General features: G+C 41.7%; 1 protein-coding gene across 1 annotated transcript in view; it reads right to left on the reverse strand.

Annotated features, from left to right (window-relative positions):
• Positions 1-2911, reverse strand: part of TMPRSS12 (transmembrane serine protease 12) — a 45580-nt gene extending 42669 nt beyond the window's left edge. The window contains exons 1-2 of the mRNA XM_522598.7: positions 2408-2911; positions 1523-1718 (exon numbers count right to left, since the gene is read on the reverse strand). Coding sequence (XP_522598.3) covers positions 1523-1718; positions 2408-2594 — 383 coding nt within the window. The 5' untranslated portion in view covers positions 2595-2911. The remainder of the gene's footprint in view (positions 1-1522; positions 1719-2407) is intronic.
• Between the last annotated feature and the right edge of the window lie 19502 nt (positions 2912-22413).

Genomic DNA, 22413 nt, shown 5'->3' on the forward strand with positions numbered 1-22413 from the left:
TTATTTAAAATGTGACTCCAATATATATGCACGGTAGGGAGCTGGAAATATGACTCATCAGGAGAGACCTAGGAGTTGACAGCACATGGTGATTGCTGAAACAGAGGTAGATTAGACATCTCTAGGAAAGAGTACAGAATGACAGAGGGCAGAGGGCAAACTCTAGAAAACACTGCAATGTAAAGGATGACAAAGACTCATCAAAGAAGCAGGAGAAAAAAGTAGAGAGTGGTGTCTTAGAAATCAAGAAAAGAGATAATTTCAAGAAGAGGATGTGGTCAACATTGCCAAAGGCTGTAGAGGTCAAAAAGGATGGGAACTGAGATGAAGTCATTGGATTTGGCATGGAGGTGGATCTTTAACAGCATTTGGCCACAAAAATCAGACTGCAGTTGGATTTTATGGGTCAATGGAGATGAAGCAAAGAGAGTCTCTTTTTCAAAGAGTCTAATAGTGAAGGCCAAATCTGGCATGCCTCTTGTTTTCATACAGCCCATAAAGCATGTTTTTTACATTAACAATTTTTTAAAATATAGAGACAGGGTCTCGCTATATTTCCCAGGCTGGTCTCAAACTCCTGGCCTCAAGTGATCCTCCCGTCTTGGCTTCCCAAAGCATTGGGATAACATGTGAGCCAACATGCCCTACTCTACATTTTTAAATGGCTGAATCAACCACAATATTTCATGACAGGTTGAACATATGAAATTCAGATTTCAGTGTTCATAAAGTTTTATTGGATTATAGCCACACTCATTCAATTACTTATCGTCAGTGCTGGTTTTCATGCAATTGTGAGAGAGACCATATGACCTTCAAAGTGTAAAATATTTACTACCTTTATAGGAAGTTTACCAGCCTCTAATTTAAAAGATCCATGATCGGGCATGGTGGCTTACACCTGTAATCCCAGAACTTTGGGAGGCTGAGGCGGGCAGATCACGTGACGTTAAGAGTTCAAGACCAGCCTGGCCAACATGGTGAAACCCCCATCTCTACTAAAAATACAAAAATTAGCTGGACATGATGGCAGGCATCTGTAATTCCAGCTACTCCGGGGACTGAGGCAGAAGAATCGCATGAACCCAGGAGGCAGAGGTTGCAGTGAGCCAAGATTGCACCACCGCACTCCAGCCTGGGTAACAGAGTGACACTCCATTTCAAAAAAAAAAAAAAAAAGTAAAAAATAAAGGATTCCTGGGTAGGGGGCTAGGGGAGGGATAGCATTAAGAGAAATACCTAATGTAGATAGATGATGGGTTGATGGGTGCAGCAAACCACCATGGCACATGTATACCTATGTAACAAACCTGCACGTTCTGCACATGTACCCCAGAACTTAAAGTATAATAATAATAATAATAAATAAAGGATTCCTTTCAACAAATACACTGTACTATGTATAAGGCATTATGGCTATTTGCAAACATAGCTTAGCTGAAAATGGCTGAAGTTAAATGGTCCTCTATCACTTCAAAATATCCCCTAAGAGAATAAAAATAGTTGTGTTCTGAATACGTACCTAGCGTCTTTAGTGCAGTGGGCAGCTGTGAGGACCCACCTTTCTCTCACTAGGGCTCCCCCACATACATGAACAAGAACACGGCCATATTTAATCTGCAGGCTCACCACCCACGGCCATGCGCCAGCTTGTGCTTCGGTGCCCCCTATAATCCGAGACCCTTGCAACACATCCTTAAGCGGTGCTGTTCCACAATCTAAAAATAAAAATGATATATTATTTGGACTGAGCATCTATATTATGTGTTACTTCCTAAGCTGAACATATTAATGCAATCCTTTAAATTCCTATGTTAAAAACACAAAGCAAGCTAACATACCGGAGACATGCCCATATTTTGAAAGAAACTTGGAGAGTTAAGACAAATATGCCATAATCGATTACTTACAAATAGACATGAAGTCAGCACAATTCATTAATTTTAAAACCCTATTCCCCAAAAATATAAAAATAAAAATTTTTGGCCACGTATCACATTCTTCCCTGTGTGAAACAGCAGTTAAAGAGCCTGGGAACGGTGAGTCGAGAGCCGCAAATTCTAATGCTCACCATTTCACTTGTTGGGCTAATTTTTCTCAACTATAGTATGAAATGGTCACCTAATAGCCCTCTCTTTCAACTCTTTATCCCCTGACTTATTAATCTATAAAATGGGGATGATAAAACCCAGAATGTTTTGAGGAGAAAATATAGATTCACAATACAAATGTGTCATTTCACTATTACAACTACGTTATTACAGCCAGTCTAGAAACTGCTTAGGTATGTAAAATTTTGGTTAAAGGCCATTGGGACAACAGAAAAGGAGAAACCGGAATTCAAAGACTATAGCGGTGGGGAAAAGGTAACAGAGGCTCCCCAGAGACAGGCACGAACAGGTACTGCCCTTTGCATGCGCCCCTCCCTCCCTCCGCCGCCCGAGCCTCTTGCGGACGGCCTCAGCCTGCTGGGAACTAGCCGCCGGTTCCGGCGAGGGGCCGAGCCTGTGCCTTCCAGAGGGCGAGTAGTGGTCTGAGTATGAGTGAGAGCTCCCCACAAACAACAGCGCCACGCTCAGGAGCCCCAGCCGCATTTTGGAGGCTGGTGAGCAAGATGGCGGCAGGTACTTCCCACCCGCCCTGGGCACGCGGGGCGCACGGCCTGGCGGGGAGGCGCGAGTGAGGCCCGGAGGTGTGGGAGGCGGGCGAGGAGTAGGTAGGTCAGTTTAGAAAGAACCCCTCACCCTCAAGGTCTGATCGGCTTCCTCATCCACCACTATCCCCCAGGTGATGTCTGATCACCCTGGCCTGTCCAGCAAGAATCCTGTTAGGTCGGTTAGCCGGAATGCCATTACTCCTGATGCTACCTCTTAGTAATTTTCCATCCACTGACACTTCTCTCCTGCTCCGTGGCTGTAAATTCTCTCTTGGCTCTGCTCTGTTTGGATTTTAGCCCAGTCCCTCTACCCATTACAAAATCCCATTGCCATGGTCCCTATCCCTATCTGGATGGTCCTGAATAAAGTCTGCCTTGCTGTGCTTTAATGAGTATCACTGAATAATTTTTCTTTAACATAACCCAGAGTTTTTAAGAGTGATACCTAATGTTCAGTTTTAAATTGTTCTGTCATTCCTATCTTGACCTATACTGAACTTTGCCTTTGTTAACCCAACACCTTCAGTAATAAGAAGACCGTGTGGGCTGTGGGAAGTTGGTGAGGTGGTGGAGAGTTAAAGTAGAGGTCAATAAAAGGACAGTTGCCTTGCTCATACCATCCTTCCGAGGCTGGTGCAGTTGGCAGCATTAGATAAAAGGAGTATATGAGTTTGGGGCTTACACATGGTAACATGTGGGGAAGGGAGCAGAGTCTCAGAGCTGTGCCGAAATCGGGGTGAAGGAGGTGATATTGGAGAAACAAATTGCAGCGTGAGCTGATCTCTGAGGGCTGACAAGAAACAAAGTCCTTATTCCCCAGATATTTTAGTGGAAGGTGATATTAGGAGGAGAAAAACACAGTTGGGGTGTGTGTATTTCTGTGTGTGTGAGATGTGGTCAGATTGTGTATGCCTTTGTAAACAGGGCAAGATGACTTTTTTTTCTTTTTTTAAACCCATAGCCAACATGATAAGGATGACGGGCCTTGCTATGACAGATAGTAGAGATTTAACATACTTATAAAGCAAGTATATGCAGCCAAGTCATCAAATAGCAGTGACACAGGCAGTGGGCTGGGCACAGTGGCACATGCCTGTAGTTCTATTATACAGCACTGCTTTAAACAATATATTTTTTAGTTTTACTACTCAGGAGGCAGAGGCAGGAGGATTGCTTGAGCCCAGGAGTTCTGGACTGTAGTATGCTATGTCAACTGGTCAACTAAGTTTGGCATCAATATGGTGACCTTCGGGTAGTGGGGAACCACCAGGTTGCCTAAGGAGGGGTAACTGGCCCAGACTGGAAATGGAGTTGATCAAAATTCCTGTATTGATTGGTAGTGAGATCGTGCCTGTGAATAGCCACAGCACTCCAGCCTGGGCAACAAAGCAAGACCCCATCTCTCCAAATAAAATGAAAAAGGCAGTGGATCAATAACTGCAGAGGTCTTCTTCCTGGATTTCCTCTGCCTTTTCTCCTCTCCTGCATTGTCATTTCCTCTCTTTGGTGGGATCACTCCTATCTGCAGACAAATATCCTCTGGTGTGGTAGGTAGCCTACAAAATGCCCGCCAATGAACCCTGTCTCCTGGTATTCACATCCTTAGTCAGTTCCCTCTCCTTTAGTGTTGGCTGGATTTCGTGACTCACTTCTAGTAAATAGAAAGTAGAGGTGATGGGCTACCACTTTCAAGATTAGGTTATAAAAAGATTGTGACTTCTGTCCTGAGCACTCTCTGCAGTCCTGTTGCTCTAAGGTAAAGCTGCTGCCATGTTGTAAGCTGCCCTGTGGCCCTGTAGAGAGGCTGCCAGCAACAGCCATTGAGGAACTGAAGTCCTCAGTTGAACAGCCATGAAGAGCTGAATCATGCAACACCGCATGATCTGCTTAGAGGCAGATCTTCCCCAATCACACCTTCAGATGAGACCACAGTGCTGGCTGACACCCTAACTGCAACCTCATGAGAGACCTTAAGTCAGAGACACCCAGCCAAACTACACTTAAAAGTTCTGACCCACAGAAAATACGAGATAAATTTTTGTTGTTCTAAGCTACTGCATTTTGGGATAATTTGTTATGCAGCAACAGATAATACATCTGGTTTCTCCCACCTTTGAAAAATCTTCAATTGACTTTATATCCCCTACTTTCCTCTATAGCAAAATTTCACCCAAGAAGTTGTTTACAGTTACAGTTTCTACTTTCCACTTCCTCAACTTTTTTTCTTTTAGTAGAGACAAGGTCTACATTGCCCAGGCTGGTTTCAAACTCCTGGCCTGAAGCAATCCATCCACCTCAGCCTCCCAAAGTGTTGGGATTACAGGTGTGAGCCACCGCACCCAGCCTACTTCTTCACCTTTTATTCCCGTCTTTGTTTTTTAAACATTTTGTTGGTTTTTGTTAATTTTTAAGAATAGAAGCAGGACTTTAGTTCTCCTCTCAGAAAAAGAGACCTTGTCCACAGAAGCTCTCTTAGCTTAACCAACTTCATCCCATTACATTTTTTGTTTCTTTGTTTTGAGTCTCACTCTGTCACTGAGGCTGCAGTAGTGCAGTGGCATGATCTCAGCTCACTGTAACATCTGCCTCCCAGGCTCAAGTGATTCTCTTGCCTCAGCCTCCCAAGTATCTGGGACTACAGGCATGTGCCACCTTACCTGGCTAACTTTTTTTTTTTTTTTTTGTATTTTTTTGTAGAGACAGGGTTTCACTATGTTGCCCAGGCTGGTCTTGAACTCCTGAGTCAAGCGATCAGCCCACCTCAGCCTCCCAAAATGTGGGGATTACAGGCATGAGTCACTGCGCCTTGACCCCATTAAAATTTTCTAGAGAAAATTAAGTGAGCCTCAAAACAAAACATCCTACCTCTCCTTTCCAAGTGAAAGCTTAAGATCCATGGTTATGGAGGACGAGAGCATTAGTACCAGGGCCTGGGGCCTGGGCTTTGGGGATGCTTTATCCTCCCACCTGGGGCATGTCTGAGTACTAGCAATTATTAAAATAAAACTATTTGATTACACAGAATTTAATAACAGTACAAACATCCATGTATACACCACCCCATTCACTACATTTGTTTTATTGAATATTTAATACATATAAAAGGATATTTATAAAATATATGCTCAGTTTAAAGAATAACAGTAGAAGAATACTCATTTAAGAAAAAGAAGATTATTTTTGCTTTTGAAATCCCCTGTGTATCTCTCCCTCATTCTGTCTTTATTTTTCTCTCAGAAGTAACCAATATTCTGGATTTTGTATTTATTTCATTTATTCTTGTTATAAACCTTGCCGTACAGTATGGTAGCCCCTCACCACATGTGACAATTTAAGTTCAAATTTAAATTAAATAAAAATTCAGTTCCTCAGTCACATTAGCCATATTTTAAGTGCTCAGTAGCCACATGTCACTTGTTACCATACTGGGCAGCATAGTTGTAGAATATTTCCACCGTTGTGAAGTGTTCTATTATACAGCACTGCTTTAAACAATATATTTTTTAGTTTTGCATGTTTTTGAACTTTATTAGTCAGGGTTCTCCAGAGAAACAGAACCAACAGGAGAGTGAGGAAAAAAAAAGAGAAAGAGAGATTTTAGGGATTGGCTCACATAATTACGGAGGCTGAGAAATCCCACGGTCTGCCATCTGCAAGCTGGAGAAACACGAAAAGCTGGCAGTGTGATTCAGTCTGTCTGAAGGCCTGAGACCCAGGAGTGTTGCTGGCAGTGTGATTCAATCTGTCTGAAGGCCTGAGACCCAGGAGTGTTGATGTCTGAGGACAAGAGAAGATGTCCCAGCTCAAGAAGAGAAATAACTTGTCCTTCTTTCACCTTTTTGTTCTGCTGGGGACATCAACAGATTAGATGATGCCCACCTACAGTGGCGAGAACAATCTTCTTTGCTCATTCTCCTGATTCCAATGCACATCTCTTACGGAAACACCCTCACAGATACTCCCAGAAGTTGTGATTACCAGCCATCTGGATATCCCTTAGCCCCATTAGGTTGACACATAAGATTAATCATTACATGAGCTTTATATAAATGGAATCATATGATAAATTTTCTTTTGCAGCTAGTTTTTGTTTTTTTACTCAGCATTAGGTTCTTTACATTCATTTCTGTGGTTATCTAACTGCAATTCATCATATGCATATGCCACAATGTATTTATCTACTTTGGAATCTATTAGTGATGGACATTTGCATTATTTCCAGGTTTTTTCTATTACAACTAATACTACTATGCATATGAGATGAGTCTCTCTGGACTACATACTAGTGGTAGGATTACTGAGTCATAAAGAATACCATCATCTTCTCCAAATAATGCCAAATTGTTTTCCAGAATGTTTCACCAATATTCTCTTCAAGCCAGGCATGGTGGCTCACACCTGTAATCCCAGCACTTTGGGAGGCTGAGGTGGGAGGATTGCATGAAGCCAGGAGTTCAAGACCAGCCTGGGCAACATAGCAAGACCTCATCTCTACAAAAAATTTTAAAAATTAGCTGGGCATGGTGAAACATGCCTGTAATCACAGCCGCTTGGGAAACTGAGGTGGGAGGATCACTTGAGCCTAGGAGGAGCTCAAGGCTGCAGTGAACCATGATCATGCCACTGTACTCCAGCCTAGGTGATAGAGTGAGACCCTGTCCCTAAAAATAATAATTATTATATATATACAGATATATACACACACCCATATATACGTATACACACATATATATACACATATACATACTCTTCAACTAGCAACATATAAATGTTCCCATTGCTCATGTCTTCACCAATGCTTTTTCTTTGTGTGTGTGTGACGGAGTCTCACTCTGTCACCCAGGCTGGAGTGCAGTGGTGCAATCTCGGCTCACTGCAGCCTTCATCTCCCAGGTTCAAGTGATTCTCCTGCCTCAGCCTCCCGAGTAGGTGGGATCACAGGTGCCCACCACCATACCTGGCTAATTTTTGTGTTTTTAGTAGAGATGGGGTTTCACCATGTTGGCCAGGCTGGTCTTGAACTCCTGACCTCAAATGATCCACCTGCCTCGGCCTCCCAAAGTGCTGGGATTACAGATATGAGCCACCACGCCTGGCCTTTAGGCATTGTTTTTCTTTTCTTTCGCTTTTTCTATAGGTTCTGCCAGGTTGTAACAAATGCTTTTTAATTTTTTACCTATCTTGTGGGCAGGAGTTGGGAATTGTGGTTTTAGTTTGCGTTTTTCTGATTTTGAATGAGTTTGAGTATTTGAATATCTTTTCATATTTTAGGGAACATTCATTGACTATTTCATGTTGAGTACCAATTTATGTCATTTATTTGCTCATCTTTGTCTTTGCATGTTGATTTCATTGACTGCCTTCTCCATGCCAGACCCTGTTGTAAGAGCTTAGTCTATAACAGAACACAAAACAAAAGTCCTTGCCATCATGAGATTCACATATTGAATCATAAGAGATTTTTATAGGTCCGGATAATACTCCTGTTCCTGTTCCATGGTGAGCAGGTCTATGCAAACCTACCCCCAAAGGCTTGAGGGAGCAAATAGGACAAGGAAAGAGGCTGACAAATCCAGTTTCTCAGAAATATTTAATAGGGACTTAGAAGTAATATCTCTGGTAGCTGAGAGAGGGCACCCAACCTCCAGAAAGTATAGATAGCAAGCTTTTAGGGTTAAGATGTGCAGCTGGTCACATCTGACTTTCTTATGGAACTTGTGACAACTGGGTAGGTTAGATATACATCTTTATGAGGAGTTATCTCTACTAAGGGCATTGTTTAAAGACATTGCTGCAGAATACCTTGGCATGCAGGAGTTAAATATCAGTCATTATGGTGGTTTTGCTTCAAGATGACATCACTCTTGCCATTCAACAGCTGTTTTCCTACAAATCCTTTGTCAATTTTTGTTATAAATATTTCCTGGCCGGGCCCAGTGGCTGACACCTGTAATCCCAGCAATTTGAGAGGCTGAGGTGGGAGGATCACTTGAGGTCAGGAGTTCAAGATCAGCCTGGGCAACAAAACGAGACCCCATCTCTACAAAAAGAAAGAACGAAAAGAAAATTAGCCAGACATGGTGACATACACCTGTGGTCCCAGCATCATGGGAGGCTGAGGCAGGAGGATCACTTGAGCCCAGGAGATTGAGGCTGCAGTGAGCCATATTCACACCACTGCACTCCAGCCTGGGTGACAGAGCGAGGCATTGTCTTCAAAAAAAAAAAAAAAAAAAAATTCTACTCTGTAGCTTACCTTTCACATCCTTTATGGTAGCTTCTGATGAAGCTACCATAAAGAATGTGGTATCTTCTTAAGAAATTCTTTTAAATTTTAAATTTATTTTTATTTCAACAGTTTGGGGGAAACAGGTGGTGTTTGGTTGCATGGAAAAGTTCTTTAGTGGTGATTTCTGAGATTTTGGTGCAGCCATCACCTGAGCAGCGTACACTGTACCCAATGTGTAGTCTTTTTATTCCTCACCCCTCCCACCCTTCCCCCAGAGTCCCAAACTCCATTTTATCATTCTTATGCCTTCTGTCCTCATAGCTTAGCTTCTGCTTGTAAGTGAGAACATCATGATGTTTGGTCTTCCATTTCTGAGTTACTTCACTTAGAATAATAGTCTCCAGTTTCATCCAGGTTGCAGCAAATGCCATTATTTTGTTCCTTTTTATGGCTGAGTAGTATTCCATGGTGTGCGTGTGTGTGTGTGTGTGTGTATGTGTGTGTGTGTGTGTGTATATATATATATATATATGTACCACATTTTCTTTATTCACTTGGTTGATGGATATTTAGGCTGGTTCCATATTTTTGCAATTGCAAATTGTGCTGCTGTAAACATGCATGTGCAAGTGTTTTTTTTGTTGTTGTTGTTGTTGTTGTTGTTGTTTTTCTTATAATGACTTATTTTCCCCTGGGTAGATACCTCTGGGATTGCTAGACCAAATAGTGGTTCTATTCTTAGTTCTTTAAAGAATCTCCGTACTGTTTTCCATAGTGGTCATATTAGTTTACATTCCCACCACCAGTGTAAAGGTGTTCCCTTTTCACCACACCCATGCCAACATCTATTATTTTTTATTGTTTTATTAAGACCATTCTTGCAGCAGTAAGGTGGTATTTATTGTGGTTTTAATTTGCATTTCCCTGATAATTTGTGATGTTTAGCATTTTTTCATATGTTTGTTGACCATTTGTATATTCTTTTGAGAATTGTCTATTCATATCCTTTGCCCAATTTTTGATGGAATTATTTGCTTTTTTTCTTGCTGATTTATTTGATTTTATTGTAGATTCTGGATATTAGTCCTTTGTCAGATGCGTAGTTTGCAGATATTTTCTCCCACTCTGTAGGTTGTCTATTTACTCTGCTGATTATTTCTTTTGCTGTGCAGAAGCTTTTTAGTTTAATCAGGTCCCATCTATTTATCTTTGTTTTTGTTGTATTTGCTTTTGGATTCCTGGTCATGAACTCTTTGCCTAAGCCAATGTCTACAAGAGTTTTTCCAATGTTATCTTCCAGAAGTTTTACAGTTTCAGGTCTTAGGTTTAAGTCATTGATCCATCTTAGGTTGATTTTTGAATAAGGTGAGACATGAGGATCTAGCTCTGTATTAGTCTGTTTTCGTAAATGGACTATAAAGTGCTTTATCAGTCCATTTTCATAAATGGACTAAAACAGTGTTATAAAGAACTGCTGGAGACTAGGTAATTTATAAAAGAGATTTAATTGACTCACAGTTCAGCATGGCTGGGGAAGCCTCAGGAAACTTACAATTATGGTGGAAGGGGAAGGGGAAGCAAAGCACCTTCTTCATAAGGTGGCAGGAAGGAGAAGTGTTGAGTGAAAAGGGAGGAATCTCTTATAAAACCATCAGATCTCATGAAAAGTCACTCACTATCATGAGAACAGCATGGGGGAACCACCCCTTTGATCCAGTTACCTCCACCTGGTCTCTCCCTTGACACATGCGGATTATGGGGATTATAATTCAAGATGAGATTTGGGTGGGACACAAAGCCTAACTGTATCTGTCATTCCACCACTGGCCCCTCCCAAATCTCATGTCCCTTTCACATTTCAAAACCAATCATGCCTTCCTAACGGTCTCCCAAAGTCTTATTTCAGCATTAACCCAAAAGTCCAAGTCCAAAGTCTTATCTGAGACAAGGCAAGTCCCTTGTCTGTATGAGTCTGTAAAATCAAAAGCAAGTTAGTTACTTCCTAGATACAGTGGGGGTATGGGCATTGGGTAAATGCACCCATTGCAAATAGGAGAAATTGGCCAAAACAAAGGGGCTGCAGGCTACAAGCCAGTCTGAAATCCAGTAGGGCAGTCAAATCATGGAGTCAAGTCAGCTCCAAAATGATGTCCTTTGACTCCATGTCTCAATCCAGGTCAGGCTGATGCAAGAGTTGGGTTCCCACATCCTTGGGCAAGTCTGCCCCTGTGGCTTTGCAGGGTACAGTCACCTCCCCCACCCTGCCCCTCAGCTGCTTTCACAGGCTGGCATTGAGTGTCTGCAGCTTTTCCAGGTGCATGGTGCAAGCTGTCAGTGGATCTACCATTCTGGGGTCTAGAGGATGGTGGCCCTCTTCTCACAGCTCCACTAGGCAGTGCACCTGTGGGGAGTCTGTCTGGGGGCTCTAACCCCACATTTCCCTTCTGCACTGCTCTAGCATAATTTCTCCATGAGGGCTTCACCCCTGCAGCAAACTTCTGCCTGGGCATCTAGGCATTTCCACACATCTTCTGAAATCCAGGCAGAGGTTCCCAAACCTCAATTATTAACTTCTTTGCACTTACAGGCCCAAAACCACATGGAAGCCACCAAGGCTTGAGGCTTGCACCCTCTGAAGCCACAATCTGAGCTGTACATTGGCCCCTTTTAGTCACAGTTGGGAAACAGGGCACCAAGTCCCAAGACAGCACAAAGTAGCAAGTCCCTGGGCCTGGCCCACAAAACCATTTTTTCCTCCTAGGCCTCTGGACCTGTGATGGGAGGGGCTGCTGTAAAGACATCTGACATGCCCTGGAGACATTTTCCCCATTGTTTTGACTATTAACATTTGGCTCCTTGTTACTTATGCAAATTTCTGCAGCTGGCTCGAATTTCTTCTCAGAAAATGGATTTTTCTTTTCTATCGCATTGTCAGGCTGCAAATTTTCCAAACTTGTATGCTCTGCTTTCCTTTTAAACATAAGTTCCAGTTTCAAAACGTCTCTTTGTGAATGCATAAAACTGAGTGCTTTTAAGAGCACCCAAGTGACATCTTGAACACTTTGCTGCTTAGAAATTTCTTCTGCCAGATACCCTAAATCATCTCAATCAAGTTCAAAGTTCCACAGTTCTCTAGGGCAGGGGCAAAATACTACTAGCCTCTTTGCTAAAGCATAGCAAGAGTCACCTTTATTCCAGTTCACAACAAGTTCCTCATCTCCATCAGAGACCACCTTGCCTAGACTTCTTTATCCATATCATTATCAGCATTTTGGTCAGAGCCATTCAACAAGTCCCTAGGAAGTTCTAAACTTTCCCACATCCTTCTATCTTTGTCTGAGCCCTCCAAACTCTTTTAGTCTCTGCCTGTTACCCAGTTGTAAAGTTGCTTCCACATTTTTGGGTATCTTTATAGAAGTGCCCCACGATCTCAATACCAATTTAGTGTATTCATCTGTTTTCATACTGCTATAAAGATCTGCCTGAGGTTGGGTAATTTATAAAGGAAAGAGATTTAATTGACTCAGTTCAGCATGGCTGGGGAGGCCTCAGGAAACTTATAATCATGGCAGAAGGCAAAGGGGAAGCAAGGCACCTTCTTTAGAAGACAGCAGAAAGGAGAAGTGTCAAGCAAAGGGGGATACATCTTATAAAACCATTTTATAAGGGGGATACCCTTATAAAACCATCAGATCTTGTGAAAACTCACTATCTCGAGAACAGCATGGGGCCAACCACCCTCATGATTCAGTTACCTCCACCTGGTCTCTCCCATGACATGTGGGGATTATGGGGATTGTGGAGACTACAATTCAAGATGAGATTTGAGTGGGGACACAAAGCCTAACCATATCAAGCTCAATTCTTCTACATGTGGTTTGTCAATTATCCCAGCACTATTTGTTGAATAGGGTGTCCTTTCCCCACTTTATGTTTTTGTTTGCTTTGTCCAAGGTCAGTTAGCTGTAAATATCTGGCTCTATTTCTGGGTTTTCTATTCTGTTCCATTGGTCTATTTGCCTATTTTTATACCAGAATCATGCTGTTTTGGTAACTATAGCCTTGTAGCATAGTTTGAAGTCAGGTAATGTGATGCCTCCAGATTTGTTCTTTTTGCTTAGTCTTGCCTTGGCTATGCAGGGTCTTTCTGGTTCCATATGAATTTGAGGATTGTTTTTTCTAGTTCTGTTAAGAACAATGTTGGAATTTTGATGGGAATTGCAGTGAATTTGTGGATTGCTTTTGGCAGTATCACCATTTTCACAATATTGATTCTACCCATCCATGAACATGGGATGTGTTTCCATTTGTTTGTGTTGTCTGTGATTTCTTTCAGCAGTGTTTTGTAGTTTTCCTTGTAGAGATCTTTCATTTCCTTGATTAGGTATATTACTAAGTATTTTATTTTTTTTGCAGCTGTTGTAAAAGGGGTTGAGTTCTTGATTTGATTCTCAACTTGGCCGTTGGTGTATAGTAGTGCTACTGATTTGTGTACATCGATTTTGTATCCTGAAACTTTGCTGAACTCATTTATCAGATCTAGGAGCTTTTTGGATGAGTCTTTAGGGTTTTCTAGGTATACAATAATACCATCAACAAACAGCAACACTTTGACTTCTTGTTTACCAATTTGGATGCCCTTTATTTGTGTCTCTTTTCTGATTGCTCTGGCTAGGAGGAAATTCTTAATTTTAACATAATTGAATCTAACAGTATTTTCCTTTGTTTTATACTTTTTGTGACTTAAGAAATCCTTCTCTAAGTTGAGGTCATAAAGCTATTCCTTACAATATCTTATAAAGGTTTTATAGTTTTTGTCTTTCATATTTCTTTCTTCCATCTACCTGGAATTGATTTTTGTGTATGGTGTAAGGTAGAAATCCAATTTTCTTATTTTCCTATATGAATAACTAATTGTTCCAATGCCATTTAGTTTTTAAACTTTTCTGTATGGAAAATGTCAAATATATACAAAAATAGAATAATAAACCACATGTACCCATCACCTAGCTTTGACAATTAACATTTCATGCCCAATCTTACTACATTTTATCTCCATCTACTTTCCCCAACTTCCAAAATTATTTGGAAGTAAATTCTAAGAATCAGTCTGGGAGAGGTGGCTCACGCCTGTAATCCTAGCATTTTGGAAAGCCAGGGTGGGTGGATTACTTGAGTCCAGGAGTTTGAGACCAGCCTGGCCAACATGGTGAAACCCCATCTCTACTAAAAATACAAAAATTAGCCAAGTGTGGTGGCCATGCTTATAGTCCCAGCCACTCAGGAGGCTGAGGCAGGAGAATCGCTTGAACCTGGGAGGCAGAGGTTGCAGTGAGCTGAGACTGTGCCACTGTGCTCCAGATAGAGTGAGACTCCATCTCAAAAAAAAAAAAAAAGTTTAGTTCAATCTATCCTGTCTAGTTCTAAAATATATTGTGTTTGATTCCTTAGTGAAGAAATACTTCATTTGTGCTCTGATTCACTGAAGTAACAACATCAACACTTTAATAGCATCCATTGGTGTAGCTGATGCCAAGCCTCAGATGCTGTTGCCCAGGCTCTTTACCATCACCTCCTGACTGTTTTTGTCTCCTGGTTTCATTTTCACGCTGGCCCTCTCCACACAATGGGTCAACGTCAGATACAAGTCCACATCCTTACCATCCATGACTCAAAAGGGAGAGAGAGACGTCCTTTTCCAGGGTCCCCAAATCAAATCCTATAAAAGGACTCTGGTCTTCCCAGGATCTTCTGGCCTTGCATTGGACCAGTCCCTGTGGAAGAAGGGATGGGAGCCTGTGATTTTGGCCAGGCCTGGGCCATATGCACTGTCACTGATAGCTCCTGTCAGAATCACATTGGATGAGTAGTGGGCCTGATCCCCAAAGGAAAGGGGTTTAGAGCAAATAGAAACAACAGATGTTCACTATAGAAAGCAGGAGTAAAAAACATGAAGTGGTTGAAGATTAGCCTTACCATAATTTTATTCTGATCACTTAATACAGTAGAGTCAAACAGGAATCCAAGTTTCCAACTTTATTTTTGGCATTGAAGAATCACAAAGAACCCTAGCTTCTTTATAACTCCACAGTTCACTGGAGTTAAAGCAATGAAGGTGTCGTACAGCTCACTTGAGTTTTTAAAGGTTCTACTAAAAAGTGAGAATTCTACACCAGCATGGGTCATTGTTGCAGAATATCACCAAGGTATGTTTTGTGTGCTCCTGTACACTGGGAAAGGGACAATAATGTTTTTTTTTCACTAACCATTTGTATACATATATAAGCAATATAACTTTTATTAATAAAAGTAAATTTGATAAGAAAATCTAAGAATAATATAATTTAAGTATTTTAATACTTATTTTGAAAACATAAGATCTTTTAAAAATCATACTATTATACTTTGAATTATAATTATTTAATAGCAACTCATTAAATGAAGCCAGCATTACATTAATACCAAAAATCAAAGACATTACAAGGACAGAAGACTGTAGAAAAATATCCTTTATGAAGAGGGATGCAAAAATCTTCAATAAAATATTGCAGATTAAGTCCAGCATTATATAAAAGGATAACATATCATGACCAAGTAGTGGTTATTCTGAGAATACAAGACTGGTGGTTCAATATTAGAAAATAAGGCCAGGCAGGTAGCTCATACCTATAATCCCAGCACTTCAGGAGGCCAAGGCAGGCAGATCACTTGAGCCCAGAAGTTCGAGACCAGCCTGAGGAACATGCTGAAACCCTATCTCTACAAAATACGAAAACATTAGCTGGGTGTGGTGACACGTGCCTGTAGTCTCAGCTACTCGGGAGGCTGAGGTAGGAGGAACGCTTGAGGCTGGGGAGGTTGAGGCTGCAGTGAGCTGTGATGGCACCACTGCACTCCAGCCTGAGTGACAGAGTGAGACCCTGTCTCAAAGATCTAAATAAATGGAGAGAGGCACAGAGCAAGATGGCAGAATAGAAACCTAAACTGTTCATCTCCCATCCACTGGAGCACCAAATTTAACAACTAACTGCACACAGAAAAGCACTGTCACAAGAAATAAAAATTGGGTGAGCAGTCACAGTACCTGGTTTTAACTTCGCATTGCCAAAAGAGGCATTAAGGAGGGCAGGAGAGACAATCTTGAGTCTAACACCCCTCCAGAGTCCCCTGGCAGTGGCCTTGCAGTGCACAGAGAGCATCTGTGTGCTTTGGGGAGTGACAGTGACTTTACACTGAACTCAGTGCTGACCTGTGAGAGTGGAACCAGTGCCCATGCATGGAGGGGGCATTTGGACCAGCCCTAGCCGGGGCTAGGAAAAATTGCCCATCCCAGCAGTTGGAATTTGAGTTTCACAGCAAGCCTCACCACCGCGGGCTGTAATGCTCTGGAGTCCCAGGTATACTTGAAAGGCAGTCTAGGACACAAGGACTGCAATTCCTAGGCAACCCCTAGTGCTAGGCTGGGCTTAGAGACAGTGAACTAGGGTGGCACATGACCTCAGGCGACACCAGCTGGCACAGCTAAGGGAGGGCTAGCACCATCCCTCCCCCAGCCCCAGGCAGTACATCTCATAGCAATGAGAGTGAGTTCTTCCTTTGCTTAAGGAGAGGAGAGCGGAGAGTAAAGAGGCCTTTGTCTTGCATCTTGGATACCAGCTCAGTCACAGAAGGATAGGGCACTGGGCAGAGTCATGAGGCCTCCATTTAGGCCTGAGCTCCCAGACAACATTTCTAGACACACCCTGGGCCAAAAGGGAACCTGCTGCCTTGAAGAGAAGGATCCAATCTTGGCAGGATTTATCACCTGCTGACTAAAGAAACATGCTGGCTTCAAGGGAGACCCAGCACATTCCCAGCTGTGGTGGCTATGGTGAAAGACTCCTTGTGTTTGGGAAAAGTAGAGGGGAAAGCAAAGGGGGCTTTTTCTTGCACCCAAGGTACCAGCTCGGCCACAGTAGGCTAGAGCAACAAGCAAGCTCTTGGGGTTCCCTGAATCCAGGGCTAGGCTCTTGGATAGCATTTCTGGACCTGTCCTGGGCCAGAGGGGGACCCATTGCCCTGAAGGGTGAGTCCCAGACCTGGCAGCATTGACCACAAGCTGACAGAAAAGCCCTTGGGCTTTAAGCAAACATCGGCAGTGGCCTGGCAGAACCACCCATGGGCCAGTGGTGGTGGTGGCCACAGGGAGAGGCTCCGTTGCCTGTGGAAAATGGAGGGAAGAGTGGGAAGGACTTTGTATTGTGGTTTGAGTACCAGCTTAGCCACAGTAGAATAGGACATCAGGTAAATTGCGAAAGTTTTTTACTCCAATCCCTGGCTCCCAGACAGCATCTCTGGACATGCCTGGGCTTAGGGAAACTTGCCACCTTGAAGGGAAGGGCCTTGGGCAAAGCCCAATGCTGTGCTGGCATCAGGTCTGACCCAGTGCAGTTCCAGTGGTGGTGGTCACAGAGGTGCTTGCATCACCACACCCCCAGTTCCAGATGCCTCAGCACAGAGAGACAGACTCTGTGTGTTTGGGAGAAAGTAAGGGAGGAGAACAAGAGTCTGCCTGGTAATCCAGAGAATTCTTCCGGATCTTATCGAAGACTACCAAGGCGGTACCTCTATAAGCCTACAAAAACCACAGCGTTATTGTGCTTGGGGTCCAAGTCCCTTCAAATATCTAGAAAGCCTTACCAAGAAGGAAGGGCACAAACAAGCCCAGACTGTGAAGACTACAATAAATACCTAACTCTTCAATGCCCAGATAGCAAAGAACATCTACAAGCATCAACACCATCCAGGAACACATGACCTCACCAAATAAACTAAATAAATGGAGAGAGAGAGATTGTGTTCATGGGAAACACTCAATATTGTTAAGATACCAGTTCTTCCCAAATTGTACTTAGGTTTAAAGCAATTCTAATCAAAATCCCAGCAGGCTTTTTTTTTGTGAATATAGACAAGCTGATTCTAAAATTTATATAAAAAGACAAAGGAACTAGAATAGCCAAGATAATTTTTTTTAAAACAACAAAATTTAAAGAACTTACATGACTGGACTTCAAGACTTTTTATGAAGCTCCAGTAATCAAGATAGTATGATTTTGTTGAAAGGATAAACACATATAAGTCGGCGGGATATGGTCTCTGTGAAACCAATCCTTTGAAAATTATTTGTTGAGACTTACTTTATTGTCCAATATGTGGTATGTTTTCATAAACACTCGTGTTTGAAAAGAACTATCTGAAGTTGTGTAGTGTATTCTGCCTTGAATTTCACTGATTATAGGTGCACACAGATCACATTTAAACATCTCTGGAATCAGCACGCATCTTACCACAATGACAGTGGCATAGTTTACTTGGCAGTGGTTTTTCTTTCTTAGTGGTATTTAAAATAATAGTGTGCCTTACAATCAGTGGTGCCTTACAATTGATGAAATTCAGTATATCTATTAGGTCAAGTTTACTCATTGTTCAACTCCCCATCTTAGCTGATATTTTCCTGCCTTTTATATCAATTATAAGAGAGCTGTGTTAAAAATCTACTAAGATTGTAGTTTTAAAAAATTTTCTCATATTTCTTTATTTTGCTTAACATCCAGGTCCTGTATTAGGTGCGCTGAAGTTTAGATGTGTTTTATCTTCTAGGTTAATTGAATCTTTTATTTTTATTTAAAAAAAAATTTTTTTTTTTTTGAGGCAGTTTCACTCTTGTTGTCCAGGCTGGAATGCAATGGCATGATCTTGGCTCACTGCAACCTCTGCCTCCTGGGTTCAAGCAATTCTCCTGTCTCAGCCTCCTGAGTAGCTGGGATTACAGGCATATGCCACCATGCCTGCCTAATTTTTGTATTTTTTATTTATTTATTGTTTTAGTAGAGATGGGGTTTCATTATATTGGTCAGGCTGGTCTCGAACTCCTGACCTCAGGTGATCTGCCCACCTCGGCCTCCCAAAGTGCTATGATTACAGGTGTGAGCCATGACGCCAGACGTGAGTCTTTTATTTTTTTTTAGTGGCTGATTTTGTCCCAAGTAATTATTTTTGCTTTAAAGTCTATCTTGTTCAATATAGTTATGCCAGCTTGCTTTTGGCTAATATTTGGTATAACTTTTTCCATGTTTTTACTTAAAGTACCAAGTCTTCAGCCCTGCTGTTTCCTTGTATTTTAGATTTACCTCTTATAAGCAACATATAGTTAGATATTATTTCCTAATTCAACCTGACAATCTTTGTCATTTAACTAAAATGCCCAGTTTGTTTACATTTATTATGATTATTGATACACATGGATTTATTTCTACCATCTTATTTTGGGCTGTTTGTCCCACCTGTTTATTTCTTTTTCTCTCCTTTCTTGTCTTCTTTTGGATTGATGAGTGTTTTTACTGGGTATAGAATTCTAGGTGTTTGTGCACAATGATAAAGTGAAAAGTTGAGGGCCCTTTTGTTCTCTTTTGTCATCTCCGGAAGCAGAGTTTGAGCTTGTGAAAAACCATGGTTCATATGTATTTGGCATCCTTCACCTACCACAATACTTAGTACATAGTTAATTCATAGAAATTCCATTTATTTTGATTATCTTTGACTACAGCTAGCAAGATGTGGCCTTTTCCTTTTAAAAAACTTATTGCTAAGAACTCTAAGGCAGTTTTTGTTTAAATGTTTTGTAAACTTAGCCTATGTTATTTGCAGCTTTTCTGAATTAAAAAAAAAATTGGCAAGCCTTTTCCCCAGATGCGGCATTAAATTCTAAGAGCTGTCAGTTGGGCAAAACTTTGATCATTTTGTTCCAAAATTAATTATTAAATCACCATGCCTACATTCCTCACTAAATTTCCTCTGGTCTACTTGATCTTTCATTTATGGAATGATACAGTATTAAGGTACCATTTATAAACTTCTAAAAAAAATACTGCAATCCAGCATGCATTATTTATGGATCTGTGTAAATATTAAAACAGGGACTGGGCTGGGCATGGTGGCTCATGCCTCTAATCTCAGCACTTTGGGAGGCCAAGGTAGGTGGACTGCTTGAGCTCACTAGTTCAAGGTCAACCTGGGCAACATGGCAAGACCATGTCTCAAAAAAAAAAAAAAAAAAAAAAAAGGAAAGAAAAAAAGTAATTTTGGAGTTAGAGCTGTGTAAATCAGTGTGTAAAACTTCTGTGATTTTTAAAATGGAGGGTTGCCATCTAGTGGACACATTTAAATAAAACCTTTAAAGTCTTTCATAATAGGTTATGACGCAATGGAATAAAGTTTTTCAGACTCTTCTACACCACACGTAAGAAAGAAGGTATATTCTGATAGTTAAAACAACTTTGGAGTTTATCAGACCTAGGTATGAACCCTGGTTTTCTTATTTACTGTGTAACCTTGGGCAAAGTTTCAAACCTGTCTGTACCTTAGTGAGTTTGAACTCAGACCTTCATTGATTTAACAAAGTTCCCAACTTACAGTGGTTCAACTTATAATTTTTTGACTTTATGATGGTGTGAAAACGATACTCATTCATTAGAAAACATGCTTCAAATTTTGATCTTTTCCTGGGCTGGTGATATTCAGTATAATACTCTGGCAATGCTGGGCAGTGGCAGAGAGCCACAGCTCCCAGTCAGCCATGTGATCAGGAGGGTTAACAACTGTTACTCTGCAGTCTACTGTGTTGCCAGATGATTTACCTATAGGGTAATCTAAGCATTCTGAGCACGTTTAAGGTAGGCCAGGCTAAGCTATGATGTTTGCTAGGTTAGGTGTATTAAATGAATTTTTAATTTACAATACTTTCAACTTACCATGGGTTTATCAGGATATAACTCCATCATTAACAGTAGAGGAGGTCAGGCGTGCACACCTGTAATCCCAGCACTTTGGGAGACCAAGGCGGGTGGGTCACCTGAGGTCACGAGTTCGAGAACAGCCTGACCAAGGTGAAACCCCATCTCTACTAAAAATACAAAAATTAGCCAGGCCTGGTGGCACGTGCCTGTAATCCCAGATACTCCGGAGGCTGAGGCAGGAGAATCATTTGAACCCGGGAGGCGGAGGTTGCAGTGAGCTGAGATCACGCCATTGCACTCCAGCCTGGGCAACAAGAGCAAAGCTCTGTCTCAAATAAACAAAAACAACAACAACAACAAAAACCACAAACAATAAAACAGTAAAGGAGCATCTGCATTATGAAGCCCTCCAGTGAACTAGACTGTGGGGATAGTTTCCTAGACTGTGGGGAGATAGGAGAGCACAAAATTAGACAGTCTCCTCCTAGAGTTTAATAAGGGTTGTGTTAGGGGTATTGGGGAGGGACTACTATTACTATTTTAGAGTGGGCAGTTAGAAATTGGGTTTAAATCTTAGATCCCTTAATAATGCTTATATAACCTTAGGCAAATACCAGTCTCAAGGATGACATTAAGACCTAAGTTCAACACGAGCTGTAACACGGCTTTGTTCATCACTTTTTTCCTAGTAATGCTTGGAATAGAAAAGGCCTTCGATAAGTATCTGCTGAATGTATGAATGGCACTACTTTAGCATTACCTGAACACATTTCCTGGCGTCTAAGCACTCAATAAATTTTAGATATTAAGGAAATTACATGACTATGTATATTATGTACATAGGGAACCTTGGACTTAAAACAATTTTAGATTGATACATAATTTACCAGTTAAAAATTGTTATATACACTTACTGAAGGCAGCAAACTGCTGCATGTAACCCTATCAATATTGAGGGAAGGCCAGGCACAGTGGCTCACGCCTGTATTCCCAGCCAAGATCACCTGAGGTCAGGAGGTCGAGACTAGCCTGGCCAACATGGCAGAACCGTCTCTAATAAAAATACAAAAATTAGACAGGCATGGTTGCGCACGTCTGTAATCCCAGATACTCGAGAGGCTGAGGCAGGAGAATCGCTTGAACTCGGGAGGCAGAGATTACAGTGAGCCAAGATCGTGCCACTGCACTTCAGCCTGGGCGACAGAGTGAGACTCCACCTCAAAAAAAAAAAAAAAAATATATATATATATATATATACACACACATATTTATATTTATATATTTCCTCTATATATAGAGAGGAAAAGGATCTCAACCACGCAATGGCAGAGAGATACGGTCTCTAATGCCTACCTATGTCTGCTACAAAAAAATTTACACCAATAAAGGGAGATGGTTATCAGAATCTCTCAAAAGTGGGAGGAGGGGATGGCAGGCACAGTGGCTCATGCCTATAATCCCAGCACTTTGGGAGGCCGAGGTGGGTGGATCACTTGAGGCCAGGAGTTCCAGACTAGCCTGGCCAACATGAGAAACCTCACCTCTATTAAAAACTACAAAAATTAGCCGGGTGTGGTGGCACAGGCCTATAAACCCCAGCTACTCGGGAGGCTGAGGCAGGAGAATCACTTGAGCCTGGGAGATGGAGGTTGCAGTGAGCCAAGATTGTGCCACTGCACTCCAGTCTGGGCAACAGAGCAGAGCAAGACTGTGTCTCCAGAAGAAAAAAAAAAAAGTGGGAGGAGGGGGTGTTA

Source organism: Pan troglodytes, chromosome 10, assembly GCF_028858775.2.
Source record: "Pan troglodytes isolate AG18354 chromosome 10, NHGRI_mPanTro3-v2.0_pri, whole genome shotgun sequence".
Lineage (NCBI taxonomy): Eukaryota > Metazoa > Chordata > Mammalia > Primates > Hominidae > Pan > Pan troglodytes.